The 18,207-nt window shown below is 45.8% G+C and overlaps 1 protein-coding gene across 5 annotated transcripts in view; it reads right to left on the reverse strand.

Moving 5' to 3' along the window:
* LOC142303949 (lamin-B3-like) overlaps window positions 1-18,207 on the reverse strand; it is a 114,272-nt gene that overhangs the window by 13,241 nt on the left and 82,824 nt on the right. For all 5 annotated transcript variants that reach the window (XM_075345853.1, XM_075345852.1, XM_075345851.1 and 2 more), the window contains 2 exons: window positions 14,049-14,156; window positions 728-847 (listed from right to left, as the gene is read on the reverse strand). In XM_075345853.1, the coding sequence (XP_075201968.1) occupies window positions 728-847; window positions 14,049-14,156 (228 nt within the window). The remainder of the gene's footprint in view (window positions 1-727; window positions 848-14,048; window positions 14,157-18,207) is intronic.

Here is an 18,207-nt window from a genome sequence, read left to right on the forward strand (position 1 = left end):
TAAGTGGTGTTCCTCTAGAACAAACCCCCCCCTCTCTTTCTCTGCACGCACAGAACCTGAGAAATCACCTTTCACCAACTGAGTGTAAATTGGCGTGAAGAAGGCCTACATTTGGGCCGAAACGTCCCCCTTCACTCAGTCTGTCTACTAATAAAATATAATTTTTTTTTTTTTTGGCAAAAACACGAATCTGTTGATATTTCTTCCTTTCCCATCTCTGAGAGTGCAGTGTCTTTTATATACTATGGGAGACTAGCACAGTCTGTTAACGCACTGCGCTATTCTCCATAGACTTGTATGAACGACGCACTGTAACGCAAGTGTCAGCGTTGCATCCACCATCGGGCGGAGGGAACGCAGCCTGTAACTTTTTTTTGAGCGCCGGAAACCTTTATTTCTCACTGCGCATGCTCTTTTTTTTTTTTTTATAAATCACAGAAACTTTATTTTGTTTCTTGGTGGCCGAACGCCCGGCCGCCGGCATGTGAGAGCGCTCAGCTGAGGGCCCGGCCGCCGGCATGCGAGAGCGCTCAGCTGAGGGCCCGGCCGCCGGCATGCGAGAGCGCTCAGCTGAGGGCCCGGCCGCCGGCATGCGAGAGCGCTCAGCTGAGCTAGATCTGTATAAAGACATTCAGCACCTTCCACTCAGGAGATGGCTGGAAAAGAATTTAACTTTACAGCAGAAAAGAGGCAAGCAATTAGGAGAAACTTTAGTCAGGAAACTCACCTCACCAGTGGAATCCAACAGTGTCACTTTCACATTATCTCCACTTCCCCAGGACTTTTGGGTTTTCCACACAAAATCTGAGGGAGGGTTATGAACAGCTCCAGCACCTGCAGCCCATATCTGTCAGAAATGTATCAATTAATGGCAAGAATAGATAACTGCATCAAATATTCCGTTAAATAAAAAACTTATTGCATTACTACAGTGACCTTTAGTTATAAAAATTGCAGAATCCAAACAGTTCTAGTTCTCAAAAGCAATCACATTAAAACGATCCATGGAGATAACTGTATTAAAAAAAAAAATAAGTGTGAAAATACCGGTTATTCTGAGCAATGCTGAAATTCATTTTTTCCTTCACCCATAACCGCACCGTGAGAGAAGGTCCAAATCCTAGGACAGGACAGGAGACCTGTAGATGTAAGGCTAGGTTCACACTTCCGTTAAATTGTATCAGTCACAATCCGCTGCTCTGATAAACAACGGAATCCGTTTAGCAGATTCAGTTGTTCCCATAGACTTTTATGAGCGGCGGATTGTGACTGATGATGCTGCGTTGCACCCTCCGCCCGACTGATCAGTCGTGGAACGACTGACCGCCGGGCGGAACGCAGCCTGTAACGTTTTTTGAGCAGTGCAATCCGTCGGATTTCGCTGCGCATGCTCTCTGGCTCCCTGCACACGTCACCAGTAGTGATGAGCGAGTACTAAAAAGCTCGGGTGCTCGAAGCTCGGGCCGAGCCTCCCAAGATACTCGTGTACTCGTCCCGAGCAACGAGCCCAATGTTATCCTATGGGAGACCCGAGTATTTTTGTGAAATGACCGCCCGGCAGCATGGAGAAACCCTAAAAATGTCACAAAAGTCTCAGAAGAGTGCTCAAATGACATGGCAACAGCATGGGTAAGACCCCTTGAAGCATTTATCACTGAAAAGTCACAGCTGTGAACAATTTTGTCCGCGTTTTACGCCATTTTTATGGACTCACCAGAAAACCTTCCAAAATGACCCCAAAATGATTTTTCATGGCGGAAATGTTAAGGGCACATACCCAATAGTGAGATAGAGCTGGTGTATGTTACTTTTTGAGATTAATACATGAAAGATTTTACGTGAAAACATTGTGTGGCACTCCGATGTCCCTGAGAAGAGACGTACATGAAGGCCTCTTGAGTCTAATGTGCCCATTTTGAGGAAGTGAGTCTTTGTAGTATTTTCCTTTGCCAGGGCAGTCCAAAATTGTGAGGTTCACCAATGCCCCTGCATACAGACGTGCATGAGGGCCTGTAAACCTGAAGTGCCCATTGTAAGGAAGTGGGTCTATTGTAGTATAGCCCTTAGGCAGGGCAGCCAAAAATTGGGAGGCTCCACGTTGTCCCTGGGTAGAGACGTGCATGAGGGCCTCAAAACATTAAGTGTCCATTGTCAGGAAGTGGGTGTATTATAGTATAGCCCTTAGGCAGGGCAGCCAAAAATTGGGAGGCTCCACATTGTCCCTGGATAGAGACGTGCATGATGGCCTGTAAACCTGAAGTGCCCATTGGAAGGAAGTGGGTCTATTGTAGTATAGCCCTTAGGCAGGGCAGCCAAAAATTGGGAGGCTCCACGTTGTCCCTGGATAGAGACGTGCATGAGGGCCTGTAAACCTGAAGTGTCCATTGTCAGGAAGTGGGTGTATTATAGTATAGCCCTTAGGCAGGGCAGCCAAAAATTGGGAGGCTCCACATTGTCCCTGGATAGAGACGTGCATGATGGCCTGTAAACCTGAAGTGCCCATTGGAAGGAAGTGGGTCTATTGTAGTATAGCCCTTAGGCAGGGCAGCCAAAAATTGGGAGGCTCCACGTTGTCCCTGGGTAGAGACGTGCATGAGGGCCTCAAAACATTGTTCCCATTGCAAAGGAGCGGGTCTCCTGTCGTTGTAATGTCCATTCTGCAAAGAATGGGCGAAAAAATTTACCACTGGGGGTATACCTGAAACAAAGGCCTAAGTATTGCAATTTGTAACGGTCATCATCATGGTGGCGCATGAGGAGAAGGAGGAGCAGTCCAGCGATTATCCAAAGTCCAGAAGTGTGTACCCATGGGTGAGTGGAGGTACATGGCAAACTTTAAATTCCGCTCTCATTTGCTGGTGGTGTGGTGAAGTCTGGCCCAATCCAACCCTTGTTCATCTTGATCAGAGTCAGCCTGTCAGCATTTTCAGTTGACAGGCGGGTGCGTTTATCTGTAATGATTCCACCTGCGGCACTAAAAACACGCTCTGACAAAACGCTAGCAGCAGGGCAGGCCAGGACTTCCAAGGCGTAGAGAGCCAATTCATGCCACGTGTCCAGCTTGGATACCCAATAATTGTAAGGCACAGAGGAATGTCGGAGTACAGTTGTTCGATCTGCAAGGTACTCCTTCAGCATCTGGGCAAACTTAGGATTTTTTGTGGCACTACCCCGCACCTCAGGGGCTGTGGTACGTGAGGGGCTGAGAAAACTGTCCCACATCTTAAAGACTGTTCCCCTACCTCTGGCGGATTGGACTTGTGCCTCTCTCGGCTGTACGCCTCGGTTGTCCACTGATTCATGACCTATGCCGCTAGCGTTTTGTGAGGGGAATGCTTTGCCTACTTCCGTGACTATGGCCTTCCGGAACTGCTGCATTTTGGTTGACCTCTCCTCCACGGGAATAAGAGACAAAAAGTTCTCCTTGTAGCGTGGGTCTAAGGGTATGTGCGCACGTTGCTTTTTACCTGCTTTTTACCTGCTTTTTTGCTGCTTTTTCTTCTGCGCTGTTTAATGCCAAAATGGATGTGTTCTTCTATTCAAGCAAAGTCTATGGGAATTTGGGTTTCTTGTTCACACTATGTTGTTCAAAATGCTGCCTTTTTGAGGCAGAACTTTGGTCAAAAACTCAGCTTTGCAGTGCAAAACCCAAATGGCAAAAACAATTGACATGTTGCTTCTTTGAAAAGCTGAGTTTTTGACCAAAGTTCTGCCACAAAAAGGCAGCATTTTGAACAACATAGTGTGAACAAGAAACCCAAATTCCCATAGACTTTGCTTGAATAGAAGAACACATCCATTTTGGCATTAAACAGCACAGAAGAAAAAGCAGCTAAAAAGCAGGTAAAAAGCAACGTGCGCACATACCCTAACAGTGTTACCAACCAGTAATGATTGTCGGCCAAGATGTTCTTAACGCGAGGGTCACGAGACAGGCAGCTTACCATAAAGTCAGCCATGTGCGCCAGACTCTTAACAGCCAGGACTTCAGTAGCCTGACCAACAAGATGACTGAACATGCTGTCCTCCTCCTCCTCCTCATCTACCCTGTCCTCTGGCCAGCCACGCTGAACCGAGGATATGACTGGTGTGCATGTCATATCCTCAATTTGGCCGGAGAGTTGCTCCATGTCTTCATCCTCCTCCTCGTCATAGTCCTCCACTGCACGTTGTGATGAGACGAGGCTGGGCTGTGTGTTACCACCCACACCCACTACTGTTTCTTGCTGCAACTCATCGCGCTCCGCCTGCAATGCATCATGTTTGTTTTTCAGCAGAGACAGTTTTAGAAGGCAGAGTAGCGGTATGGTGACGCTAATAATGGCGTCATCAACACTCACCATCTTGGTGGAGTCCTCAAAGTTTTGGAGGATGGTACATAGGTCTGACATCCATCTCCACTCCTCAGGTGTTATGTGTGGAGTTTGACCCATTTCCCGACGGCTTAGGTGATGCAGGTACTCAACAACTGCCCTCTTCTGCTCACATATCCTGACCAACATGTGCAGAGTTGAATTCCAACGCGTGGGGACATCACACACCAGTCTGTGAGCCGGAAGATGCAAACTGCGCTGAAAGCCGGCAAGGCCGGCTGAAGCAGTAGGTGACTTTCGAAAATGTGCAGACAGGCGGCGAACTTTTACCAGCAGATCAGACAGCTCTGGGTATGACTTTAGAAACCGCTGAACCACGAGGTTGAGCACATGGGCCACGCATGGAACATGTGTCAGCTGGCCTCGCCTCAAAGCCGCCACCAAGTTCCGGCCATTGTCACACACGACCTTTCCTGGCTTTAGGTTCAGAGGTGTGAGCCAGTGATCTGCCTGCTGTTTCAGAGCTGTCCACAGCTCTTCTGCATTGTGGGGTTTGTCACCTATGCAGATTAGCTTCAGCACAGCCTGTTGCCGCTTCGCCGAGGCAGTGCTGCAGTGCTTCCAGCTTGTGACTGGTGTGGAGGGTACAGTGGATGAGGATGCGCAGGAGGAGGAGGAGGCTGAAGAGCATGACATTCCGGAGCTGTAGAGTGTGGGTGAAACACTGACTGAGGTAGGGCCTGCAAACCTTGGTGTGGGAAGGACGTGTTCCGTCCCTCGCTCAGACTGGGTCCCAGCTTCCACAATATTAACCCAGTGTGCCGTCAACGAGATGTAGCGGCCTTGCCCACAAGCACTTGTCCACGTGTCTGTGGTTAGGTGGACCTTGGGTGAAACAGCGTTGTTCAGGGCACGTGTGATGTTTTGTGACACGTGGTTATGCAACGCGGGGACGGCACACCGGGAGAAATAGTGGCGGCTGGGGACCGAGTAACGTGGGACAGCTGCCGCCATCAGGTCACGGAATGCTTCTGTCTCCACCAGCCTAAAAGGCAACATTTAAGCGCAAGCAGTCGCGAAATGTTAGCATTTAGAACTGTGGCATGTGGGGTGTTGGCAGTGTATTTGCGCCTGCGTTCAAAGGTTTGCTGAATGGATAACTGAACGCTGCGCTGGGACAAGGACGTGCTTGATGATGGTGTTCTTTCTGCGTAGGCAACTGCAGGTGCAGGAGTGGAGGAGGCTTGTTCGCAGGCAGCATGGACAGGGGATTGGCTCGCATGCACAACCAGCGAAGACGTAGCAGTGACATCAGCAAGCACTGCTCCTCGACTCTGTTGTACTTCCCACAAAGTCGGGTGCTTGGCTGACATGTGCCTGATCATGCTGGTGGTGGTCAGGCTGCTAGTTTTGGTACCCCTGCTGATGCTGGCACGGCAGGTGTTGCAAATGGCCTTTTTTGAATCATCTGGATCCAACTTAAAAAACTGCCAGACTCGGGAAGACCTAACATTTGTACAGGCACCTTGTGTCGTCGTGTTGTTCCGGGGAACGGTTGCCTAACTTCTGCCTGGGGCCACCACCCTGCTTCTTACTGCCTGTTGTGATGCTACGCCTCCCTCCCCCTGTGCACTGCTGTCCTCGCTCTGCATATCCTCCTGCCAGGTTGGGTCAGTTACTGGATCATCCACCACGTCGTCTTCCTCTTCCGCACCCTGCTCCTCCTCCTGACTTGCTGACAATTGTGTCTCATCATCGTCCACCACTTGTTGAGACACGTTGCCAACTTCGTGAGAACGTGGCTGCTCAAATATTTGGCCATCTGTACAGACGATCTCCTCATGACCCACTTCAATATGAGCTGGCGAGAGGCCAGAATGTGTGAATGGAAACGTGAACAGCTCTTCCGAGTGTCCAAGTGTGGGATCATTAATGTCCGAGGAGGACGTGTACTCAGCCTGGTGGTAGGAAGGAGGATCAGGTTCAGAAATGTGCGGTGCAGTATCACGGCTACTGACACTTGACCGTGTGGAAGACAGAGTGTTTGTGGTGGTGCCAATCTGACTGGAAGCATTATCTGCTATCCAACTAACAACCTGTTGACACTGGTCTTGGTTCAAGAGCGGTGTACTGCTGCGGTCCCCAAGAATTTGGGACAGGACGTGCGAGCGACTAGATGTGGCCCTTTGTTGTGGCGAAATTAGAGCTTGCCCACGACCTCGGCCTCTGCCTGCACCACCATCACGTCCACTTCCTTGTTCCTTGCCAATGCCCTTGCGCATTTTGCAATGCTGTGCACTGCTGACGTGTATATTCACTACTTGTGCGTTATATCAAAGTTTGTGGAAATTGCACACAAGTGCACCTGTACGCTGCCACCAACAGGCACACACGTGCGGTTTTAAAAACCAAGCACGGACGCAATAAGAACCTAACAGGTTTTTTTGGGGAGCGACAATTACAGACAAGTCAGACACTATCTGGACTGTTTTACACTGTGTACACCAGCCCCAGATATGATGAAGGCTGGTATACGGTTACCACTACCCTGCCTGCCTGCCTGCATACTGCTACAATAGTCCTGACAAGGACTCTTCTGGTCACTAGCCTGTATTCAGACCTGGCTATACCCTGCCTGTATATAGCAACAATAGTCCTGAGAAGGACTCTGCTACTGTACTCCGACCTGGCTATACCCTGCCTGCCTGTATACAACTAGAATAGTCCTGAGAAGGACTTTTGGTCACACTGTTTGCAGCCCTGCAACTGAAAAAGCTATAAAGGGCCGCAAAGCTTTCCCTGAATCAGCGACACTCTCCCTGCACTGACTGTCTGGATAGCTGTGAGCAGAGCACAGCGCGCCGGCCGGTATAAAGGCTCGGTCACGCTGTGCAGGCCGGCCAATCACTGCAATTCCACAACTAACAGGGCTGTGGCATTGCAGTGGTCTGCCAGCCAATCCCTGCATGAGGGCTGGCTCTCAAAAGAGCGCCAACATGCAGAAATGAAGACCACGAGTACAGCACGAGTATCGTGAGATTACTCGGTCCCCGCCGAGCAGCCCGAGTACAGCGATACTCGTGCGAGTACCGAGTAGTTACAAGCATGCTCGCTCATCACTAGTCACCAGCTTTGCTTGGTTACCCGATATTTACCCTGGTTACGATGCAAGAAGCCAGCGCTAAGCGGTGTACGCCCGTAACCAAGGTAAATATTGGGTAACCAAGGTAAACATCGGGTGCTTTGCTTTACCTGATATTTAGCCTGGTTACGTGTGCAGGGAGCCGACACTTCCCCGCTTGGCCCCCCCCCCTCCCGCACTCCGCACATGTACACACTCACACTTACTCACCTGTCCCCAGCCCTGCAGACCGCAGCACTGCCACTGACATCCTCAGCGCCTGGCCCCACTCGGCTCCTCCCCCTCCCACACTCCGCATGTGTACACTCACTCACACACTCACCTGTCCCCAGCCATGCAGACCGCAGCACTGCCACTGACATACTCAGCGCCTGGCTCCGCCCCCACTCGGCTCCGCCCCCTCCCGCACACAACGGAGTCCGACAATTAAATTCTTTTCTTTGTCATCCGTTGTACAACGCATCAGTCACATTAGATTCAGCTTGGGTCCGGCAAAGTCAATCTGAGTGCAGGAAGGACGTTGCAGGAAGTCGTGATGGAGTAACGTCACTGCTGCGGCTGTGCGAGAATGACGGGAAATTTTAAAACCAGTACGAAGTACCTGAGCAATTGTCAAGGAGCTTGTTGCAAAGATGCTAGATGGTTACAAGAGGTACCCAGCTGAAGGGAAAAACCCCTAGAGAGCAGATCTTGGCCTCTCTGCCAGAAAATCTGTTATCTGAATATGGGTCAATGGAAGCGGGGTTTCCCAGCCAGTCTCCCACGCTGGTACTTGCCAGGCCTCAAACTAAGTCATGTCTGTGATCCGACGCCGGTAGACACAATGAGTTTAGCATGGCCATCGACTAATAAGGGGTACATTCCATGGCAGACTCAGTTACTTAAGACGCTCGCTCCACTTACCTAATCAATTCAGGCCGCAGAGCTCTCTGGCTTAAAAATTCAAGTAAATAATGCATCAAAATCTAGTCGTGCAATCCCCTGTGAGGGAGAATATGTATTTGGCTCATTCCTAGAGGATATTTTGGCACAGGCTGCCAATGATAAAAAGAGTTTCTCTTCCTTTGACAAAGATAGAAACCCCAGGAGAAAAGAGCCAACCGGAAGGTTTTCCTGAGAAAAAAAAAAAGGATCATCTAAAAAAGGACAATTCCGCTAGGCTGAAGGTGGGGTGGGGGACACAATTGTTTCATCACAGTGAAATGGGAAAGGGATTATATTAAATTCCTGGGTCCTGGAAGTAAAAAAAAAAAAAAAATTAGTCTAAAAACTAGAGTCCCTTTTCTTCCCCCAGGACAAATTCCAGCAGTCTATAGAGGGAGGGAGAAGCAAAACTGCCTTGGAATTAGAGATTTTCTGTTTGTAGAAGTGAGCGGTTAGTACCCTGCCCCACTCAACAAGGGCCATCGGGGCTTTATTCCCATCTATTTCTGGTAAGAAGACAAAAAAAAAAAAAAAAAAAAAAAAAAAAAATGGGAAGAGGAGTACCATTATAAACTTAAAAATCTTGAACAAGTTTCCAAAATAGAAAAAAAAAAACAAATTGAGAATGGAGACGACAAGGTCAGTGGTGGAGCTTTTGTATCAGGATAGTTTCTTGGCAATACTAAATATCCAGGAAGACTACAACCCTATGCCGATCCATCAGGATCACCAGAAATAGCAAAGCACAGCCATTATTTACCAGGGGGAGTTCTCACATATAAAGCTCCCCCCTTTGGGCTCTCAATAGCCCCCTATGTGGCTATGTGAGCCCTGGGTTCCCTGACCTCTTGCATTTCGGGGGTACCGTGGGCGCAGAGCCACCCCAGATGTCTCCACGCTCAGATGTTAAGCAGCTGGAAGGAGATAGACATGCATCTAGACTCCCAGATGGCCATTTCCAAGGACACTTGCCAGGAGCTGGGATGGTGGCTAATCAGGTCAAACTTTTCTGTTTGAGTTCCCTGGACGGTGACAAATCCGATAAGTGATCGATGCCAGTCCCAATCGTTGGGGGGGAAAGGGCCTCAATGTGCAGGGCAAACTGGACTGTTCTTTCTCCAGTATATCTTCCAATCTGAAAAAAAAGTTCTGAAAGCTTTTCAAAAAGTTCCTCCCTCAAACAGTGAGCCATCATGTAAAGATTAATTCGGAGAATACTAAATACTATAGTAGTGGCCTATATAAACCACCAGGGGGTACCAGGTTAGCAGATTTAATAAGAATGGCCAGTCAGATTATAGACCTTCTAGAAGGGAATACCTTCTCCATATCAACTATTCATTTAAAAGGAGATTTACAAACACGAAAACGGACTTCCTCAGTCACCGGCCTCTCATCCAGTCAGAATAGTGGCTGAACCAGGCAGTGTACAACAGGACGACACACAAGTGGGGGAATCCAGTTGTACATTTATTTGCAACGAGATAAAAACGCAAAGACAAGGTTGCTATTGTCTCTAAAATCAACAGGACCAGCCTATAGTGATACATACAATTAGCCATGTGTGGAGATTCTCCCTTAATTATGCTTTTCCACTGCTGAGTGTAATACCACTTTGCCACTTCCTGAAATGTCAGCCCTTCTATTCCAGAGTCCCATTCATCACCCCAGAACTGAAAACCTGACATTGACTGCCTGGCTATTGAACGGAGACTACTTTTAAGTAGTGGGCCTTTCATATAAGGTAGTGTCTACATTAATGTACAAAGCCAGTCACCTGGCAGATATATTTCAGGACATTGAGGACCTTATCTAGTTTCAACTGAATAATTATTTTTGTTCAGTTTGGAGGACCAAATAAAGGGAAGACTGCTAGCAACAGGACCATAGCTTGGTGGATTGTTGTGGCCTGCAAGTCCTCTTCTACTTTGGCCTTAGGGGGTCTTACAGCGCACTACACTAGAGCCATTCCTTTGTCTTATGCAGAAAAGGCAGAGGCTTCTAAAGATTCTATATGTAAAGCAACCACTTGGTCTTCAACCCCTACCCCCCCGTCCAAAGAGACAGACTGACTCTAGTCTTCCTCTCATAAATATTATGGGCATCAATGTTGCAAGCGGTGGTCCAAAACTAGGGGACGCTTTCTCGCTAATCTCTCATGGTGCGGTCATGGGTGCAAGGAACAAACGATAATTACAATAACCAGTAATTTGAAGGAGACTTCTTCGGCAACCACTGAGGAATGGTGGGAGGTTCCATCTTTTTCCTATCCTAGGAGGCAAACCCTCTCCATGGTGCTATCAAGGCCTCTGGAAAGTCAAGTTACTGGTTATTTTTATTTATATCACTAACTTATACCAAGCCATCAATTCCACAGCACGTCACAGATTGGGGCTCACAATATAGTTTTTTTAATTATTATTATTTTTGTTTGTTTTTAAGTGTGGGAGAAAACCCACACAAACTCCTCGCAGACGTTGTTCTTGAACCCAAGTGTGAACCCAGGACTGCAGCGCTGCAAAGCGGCAGTGCTAACCACTGAGCCACAGTACTGGTTGGTGACTTTATATTTTTTGCATTAAACTTGAAATAATTCAAGAAAACTACTCTTTCAAGTTAACCAAATGCAAAGAGGGTGCCCCCATACAGTTACATAATGAATCCAGCTCTGGCACATGAACATGATATACTGTTACATCATATGCCGGGTACCAGACTTTGATGACAATGGCTATCAGAATGTGCCTCTAACAGCACATGTAGGGCCGAGCTCTGCCTACTACTGTTAACCATCTAAAAAGGAACCCATCGCCAAGAAAATAAAGTCCAATCTGCAGCCACCATGTTGTAGAGAAAGGGAAGCGGAGTAGACTATACAGTTTGAGAAAAGATTTAGTATAACCTGTGATTTAATCACTGAAACCTCTGCTTTTTCTAGGATTTTCGGTTCCATCAGTGAGTGACTGCTTTCTTTGTATAAGGCTATGTCCACACTTTGCGTCGAGGTTGTTGCAGTTCTAAACACATCCTCTGGCAGAAATGGTTTTTGCCAAAGTTGGTTTTGACCACAAACGCGATAAATACGCGTGCGTATTTACAGCGTTTTAGCACGATTTACCTGCTTCTCCATTGCTTAAAGTCAGATGCGTTTTGAATACAAAGACACTACTAATTAAAGTTTAAACATTCAAACACTGAAAAAAAAAAACAAAAAAGAAAAAATATAAAAATTATCAATCAAATGATAAGTTTGTGATAATAATTATGCATTAAGTGACATTTAAGGATTTTATATTATATATATATATTATATATATATATATATATATATATATATATATATATATATATATATATATATATATATATATATATATATATATATATATATATATATATATATATATATATATATATATATATATATATATATATATATCTCTATCATGCCATTAATATTTCGCCAAAGAAGCATGCAATTAATTGGTCCTATACGCATGTTTTCAGCATCAAAAAGCATGTGAAACGCTAAAATTTTGATGTTGCTTACGTTTTGCAACTTCTTATTGACTTCAATGTTATCAAAACGCTGCCCAAATGGCAAAAACAATTGACATGCTGCTTCTTTAAACGCGGAGTTTTTTCCCAAAAACATGCAAATTAAACGCTGCGTTTTTTTAACAGCATAGTGCGCACAAGAAATCCCCATTTGCCATTACTTTGCTTAAAAATCAAAACGCATCCCTTTTGGCACGAAAACACTGCAGTTCAAAACACTGCAGAAACGCAGGTAAAAACGCAAAGTGCGCACATAGGCTAAGAGCGCACACAGACAGAAGTCAGTCACTGATCGGAGCGCCAACTGGACCAAATTTATTTTATAAAATTATAATTATAATAATAATATTATATATATATATATATATATATATATATATATATATATATATATATATATATATATATATATATATATATATATATATATATATATATATATATATATATATATATATATATATATATATATATATATATATATATATATATATATACGCACACACACACACACACATACATATATATATATAGGTTTAAATGATTAAAAACACAGATTATACGGAATCTTCTCACAAAACTATATATCATTCCGCTTATCTCCCTCTGCTCTATAACAAAATGCCTGCAGAATGGAATGAATTTTCCTGATGACAGGTTCTCTTTATATGAAATTGTCAGGCTTTAACAAAGATAAAAGGGAGAAACCACGCAATAGATTTAATTAATCAGAGAGAAACAAATATAGATGATCATATGTGCTCACCTCGGTGAAAGGAGAAAGGCAGAACTACAGGCTCCAAAGAGCCAATAAGTAGGAGGGAGGATTAGTGGTAATTGTGTTGCCGGTCAAGAATGATGCTGTGCATAATTCAAGAATTGTGGTTTATTGAATAAATAAACTGAGGTTTTTGAAGAACGCACAGCATCATTCTTGATTGGCAGAGCAAATTAACCACTAATCATCCCTTTTTCCAATCTAACTGACACTTAAAGAGCATCTGTCAGTAGCATCAACCCTAATAAGACATCTATATGGGCATACAGATCATAGAAAATGGACTAAAAAGATACCATGATATTCATAATCCAAATGCTTATTCCAGTGAAATAAACATTTATTTTAATATGTAAATAAGCAGTTAGGATCTATGGGTCAGACAGATCTGAATGAGATTCTGCAGGTAGATCAGTACAGCAGAATTGAACCTTGCCTCATTACAAATACATTTGCAGTTGTCCGCTCACACTGCTGTCAGCTCAGCTGTCCTGCCCTTCCCCCCACATTGGCTGCCTCTGAAATTGAAGCGCTATGAAAGGACAGCAGCTGCAAGGTGTATGAAATTAGAAAAAAAAAACAAACCTTCAATTCTTCTATACAGTGTTAGCTCTGCTGTACTGTGTTAATTTTGATCTCACTGCAGATTAGTGTGAAATTATGAGAGCAGACTGTCATTACACATCTCACATGGTTAACTTTCCCTCTTATTTTACAATAATCTCTGGAGGCAGCTCCTCAGGGAGATCAGTGTCCGGCCCATAGATCTTAACAGCTCATTTACATGTAAGAGAAACATGGATTTCACTGGAATAAGAATCAGATCATTAATACCAAGGTATCATTTTATTCAGCTTCCCATGACCTACATGCCCATATAGCGGGCTTAGGAGGGTTTATTCTGATGGATTCCCTTTAAAATACACAAATCTGGGACTTAAATGTGCATGTTTCAAACATTCATTGGCCTCTCTGCAATGCAGTTGTGGAGTGCAATTGGTTTGCCGTGAAAGCCAGGGGGTCTGCTGAAGACCCCGTGCCTGCGATTAGAAAAATCAGCCTGTGGCTAGAATTCAAAGGAGAACATGACTTCTACTAAATACTGCAATACTATGTTAGTATAAATAATGGTCTCCTTTGGAGATTGACAAAGTAAAAACAGAATTTTTTTTTCATTAAAAACAAAAATGAATAAATAAAAATATATAAAAGTCACTAATTTGATGCTATTAGCACCTCTGAAAATCTTTAGCCATTAAGTAGTACAATATTTGATTCACTGACAACTCTTCTGGTACTTCAGATGCTTTCAATTTATAAGACTACTACTCACAGTAACGTGCTGGCCGGCTTTTAGAATATACCGTCCAGGAAGCTTGAAAACAATGTCCGGTAGACTTCCTTGCTCTCTTTTAATGGTCCATCCACTTAGCTGCTGATCCTGTACATAACAGAAATGTAATACATTTACCAGGAAGCATCCAATTGTTCCACTGCTGAAATAAGTAGATTTGTCATTCGTATTAAAACCTGTTCCTCAGTCTTCATTTGGGGATACAGAACCTTGGGGTGGTCTGCTGCCACCCGGAGGTCGATATTATATCAAAATAAAATTGGCTCCTCCTCGGCAGACTATACCTCGCATATTAGGCTCTCCCAATTGTAAGAGAAAGCACTGCAGTAAGAAGAGAAATAAAAGAAGGATTTTTGTGTACTCACCGTAAAATCTCTTTCTCTGAGTCTTCATTGGGGCATTGGGGGACACAGGACCATGGGTTTATGCTGCTGTGACTAGGAGGCTGACACTAAAGTAGACATAAAAAAAGTTAGCTCCTCCCTAGCAGTGTACACCCTGAGCCGGAGGCGGATCTATGCCAGTTTAGTGTACAAGCAGTAGTAGGAGAAACCTGAACAACCATAACTAATCAAGGTAATAACAAGAAACACACAGTATCTTATCTAAACCCATAGTGTGTAATATATATATATATATATATATATATATATAATATATATATATATATATATATATATATATATATATATATATATATATATATATATATATATATATTACACACTATGGGTTTAGATAAGATACTGTGTGTTTCTTGTTATTACCTTGATTAGTTATGGTTGTTCAGGTTTCTCCTACTACTGCTTGTGCACTAAACTGGCATAGATCCGCCTATATATATATATATATATATTATGCCGGGTACAGAGAAACTTCCGGCAACTAAGAGCAACCCAATATCCAAACAGGGTGGGTGCTGTGTCCCCCCAATGAAGACTCAGAAAGATTTACGGTGAGTGCACAAAAATCCTTCTTCTTTCTCTATCGCTTTCATTTGGGGGACACAGGACCATGGGACGTCCAAAAGCAGTCCCTGGGTGGGTACAGGAGTAATCATACATATTCAAAACATATCCAAAACTCTGTACGACTACTCGGTGCAAAAGCAAACCGGCCTATCATAGGTGTGCGACAGCCCCTTGCTGTATCCTGGAAACCCTGGAAAAGGAAGAAAAGCTTGACTACGCGGCGGCTCTGTAGACTTGCTTGGCTGACGCCTGGCGTCTGATTGTCCTAGATGCCCCAATTGCACAGGTGGAAAGGTTTGTACACCCCTCGGAGAAAACCTGACTAATCCTGTAGGCCTCTGAAAAGGTCGGCCTGATCCAATTCGCCGTGGTAGCCTTGGACGCCTGCATGCCCCTCCTGGGTCCAGTAGACAGGACGAATAGGCCGTCCAAGATGCAGAAGGGCGCAGATCTCGAAACGTAACTCCTCCGAGCTCGCACTAGATCCGGTGTAAGCCGTGACCTCTTCAAGGATCGAATGGAGGCTGGACCGAAGGATGGAAGCACAATCACCTCATTCAGGTACTACTTCCGGTAGGAAAAAACCTGAGACGGGTGCCGAACAATCTCGTCTTGGTGAAAAAACAAGAAAAAAGTGACCCACATGAGAGGGCTGACAGAGCAGACCTTCCTCCGATTGAAGTGACTGTCCTCAACCAAGCCACCTTCCCGGATAGGCGTGAGATTGAGGATCGAACGGAGCTAATTGACGAGACCCTAGAGCCAGCTGGAGGTCCCATGGTTCTAGCGGGGAACGATCTAGCGGTGCCAGATGGACAACTCCTTGGATGAAAGTCCTGACTTGCGGCCGAGATGCAAGATTCCTCTGGAAAAGAGAGAAAGCAGACACCTGCCCTTTGAAGGTTGCTGGCGAGAGACCCGCCTGTAAGCCTGAGTGTAGGAAGGCCAGTAACACTGGGAGTGACAGATCCAGTGTAGATGAGTTGACGATTGACCTCACACTCTTGAAAGGAGGCCTTTCCGGTGCGGTAGTAGATGTTTGAAGACGGAGGCTTCTGAGTACTGACCATGGTCAGTAACACCTGTGGGATAAAGCCTGCCTGGGCTAGTAGCCATGGTTCCACAGCCATGTGGTCAAATTGAGAACCCCAGAATATTGATGGCAAAGAGGACTTTGCGACAGGAGGTTCAGACGATCTGGAAGCCACCCTGGGGTGTCTGATGAGCTGTGTGAGTTCTGCGAACAACGCTTGCCTGGGTCAATCATGGCAATGAGAGTCACTGGGATTCCCTCTGCTTTGAGTTTCTTGAGGACTCTTGTGACTTGATTGTGAAATCGAAAAGCCATCAGGTCCACATTCGGAATATCTCATCTGAGGCAGATCCATTCGAAAGCCTCTCTGTTGAGGAATCATTTGCCTGCCGCCAGACCTTGCTGATATAGTCTGCTGCCCAATTCTCCACGGCGGGGAAAAGGATTGCGGACAAAATCTGGAGTGGTGAGGCTATGCCCACTGTAAGATCTTCTTCACCTATGTCATCGCCATGACGCTCCTTGCTCCGCCCCGGTGATGACCGACTGGATTCTGGATGACGATTCTTGTATGAAGGGCTGAAAAAAAATCTGTAGGGCTCGGAGAAAAAGAAGGGAATTTTGTTTACTTACCGTAAATTCCTTTTCTTCTAGCTCCTATTGGGAGACCCAGACAATTGAGTGTATAGCTTCTGCCTCCGGAGGCCACACAAAGTATTACACTTTAAAAAGTGTAACCCCTCCCCTCTGCCTCTACACCCCCCCGTGCATCACGGGCTCCTCAGTTTTGGTGCAAAAGCAGGAAGGAGGAAACTTATAAATTGGTCTAGGGTAAATTCAATCCGAAGGATGTTCGGAGAACTGAAAACCATGAACAATTCAACATGAACAACATGTGTAAACAAAAGAACAACAGCCCGAAGGGAACAGGGGCGGGTGCTGGGTCTCCCAATAGGAGCTAGAAGAAAAGGAATTTACGGTAAGTAAACAAAATTCCCTTCTTTGTCGCTCCATTGGGAGACCCAGACAACTGGGACGTCCAAAAGCAGTTCCTGGGTGGGTAAAAGAATACCTCGGTAAAAGAGCCGTAAGACGGCCCCTTCCTACAGGTGGGCAACCGCCGCCTGAAGGACTCGCCTACCTAGGCTGGCATCTGCCGAAGCGTAGGTATGCACCTGATAGTGTTTCGTGAAAGTGTGCAGACTCGACCAGGTAGCCGCCTGACACACCTGCTGAGCCGTAGCCTGGTGCCGCAATGCCCAGGACGCACCCACGGCTCTGGTAGAATGGGCTTTCAGCCCTGAAGGAACCGGAAGCCCAGAAGAACGGTAGGCTTCAAGAATTGGTTCCTTGATCCACCGAGCCAAGGTTGACTTGGAAGCCTGCGACCCTTTACGCTGGCCAGCGACAAGGACAAAGAGCGCATCCGAGCGGCGCAGGGGCGCCGTACGAGAAATGTAGAGTCTGAGTGCTCTCACAAGATCTAACAAGTGCAAATCCTTTTCACATTGGTGAACTGGATGAGGGCAAAAAGAAGGTAAGGAGATATCCTGATTGAGATGAAAAGGGGATACCACCTTAGGGAGAAATTCCGGAACCGGACGCAGAACCACCTTGTCCTGGTGAAACACCAGGAAGGGGGCTTTGCATGACAGTGCAGCTAGCTCAGACACTCTCCGAAGTGATGTGACTGCCACTTGGAAGACCACCTTCTGCGAAAGGCATGAAAGAGAAATATCCCTCATTGGCTCGAAAGGTGGTTTCTGAAGAGCCGTTAGCACCCTGTTCATATCCAAGGGTTCTAGCGGACGCTTGTAAGGAGGGACTATGTGGCAAACCCCCTGCAGGAACGTACGTACCTGCGGAAGCCTGGCTAGACGCTTTTGAAAAAACACAGAGAGCGCCGAGACTTGTCCCTTAAGAGAGCCGAGAGACAAACCCTTTTCCATTCCGGATTGAAGGAAGGACAGAAAAGTGGGCAAGGCAAATGGCCAGGGAGTAAAACCCTGATCAGAGCACCAGGATAAGAAGATCCTCCACGTCCTGTGGTAGATCTTGGCGGACGTTGGTTTCCTGGCCTGTCTCATAGTGGCAATGACCTCTTGAGATAACCCTGAAGACGCTAGGATCCAGG

This window comes from Anomaloglossus baeobatrachus, chromosome 4, assembly GCF_048569485.1.
Source record: "Anomaloglossus baeobatrachus isolate aAnoBae1 chromosome 4, aAnoBae1.hap1, whole genome shotgun sequence".
Taxonomy (NCBI): Eukaryota; Metazoa; Chordata; class Amphibia; order Anura; family Aromobatidae; genus Anomaloglossus; species Anomaloglossus baeobatrachus.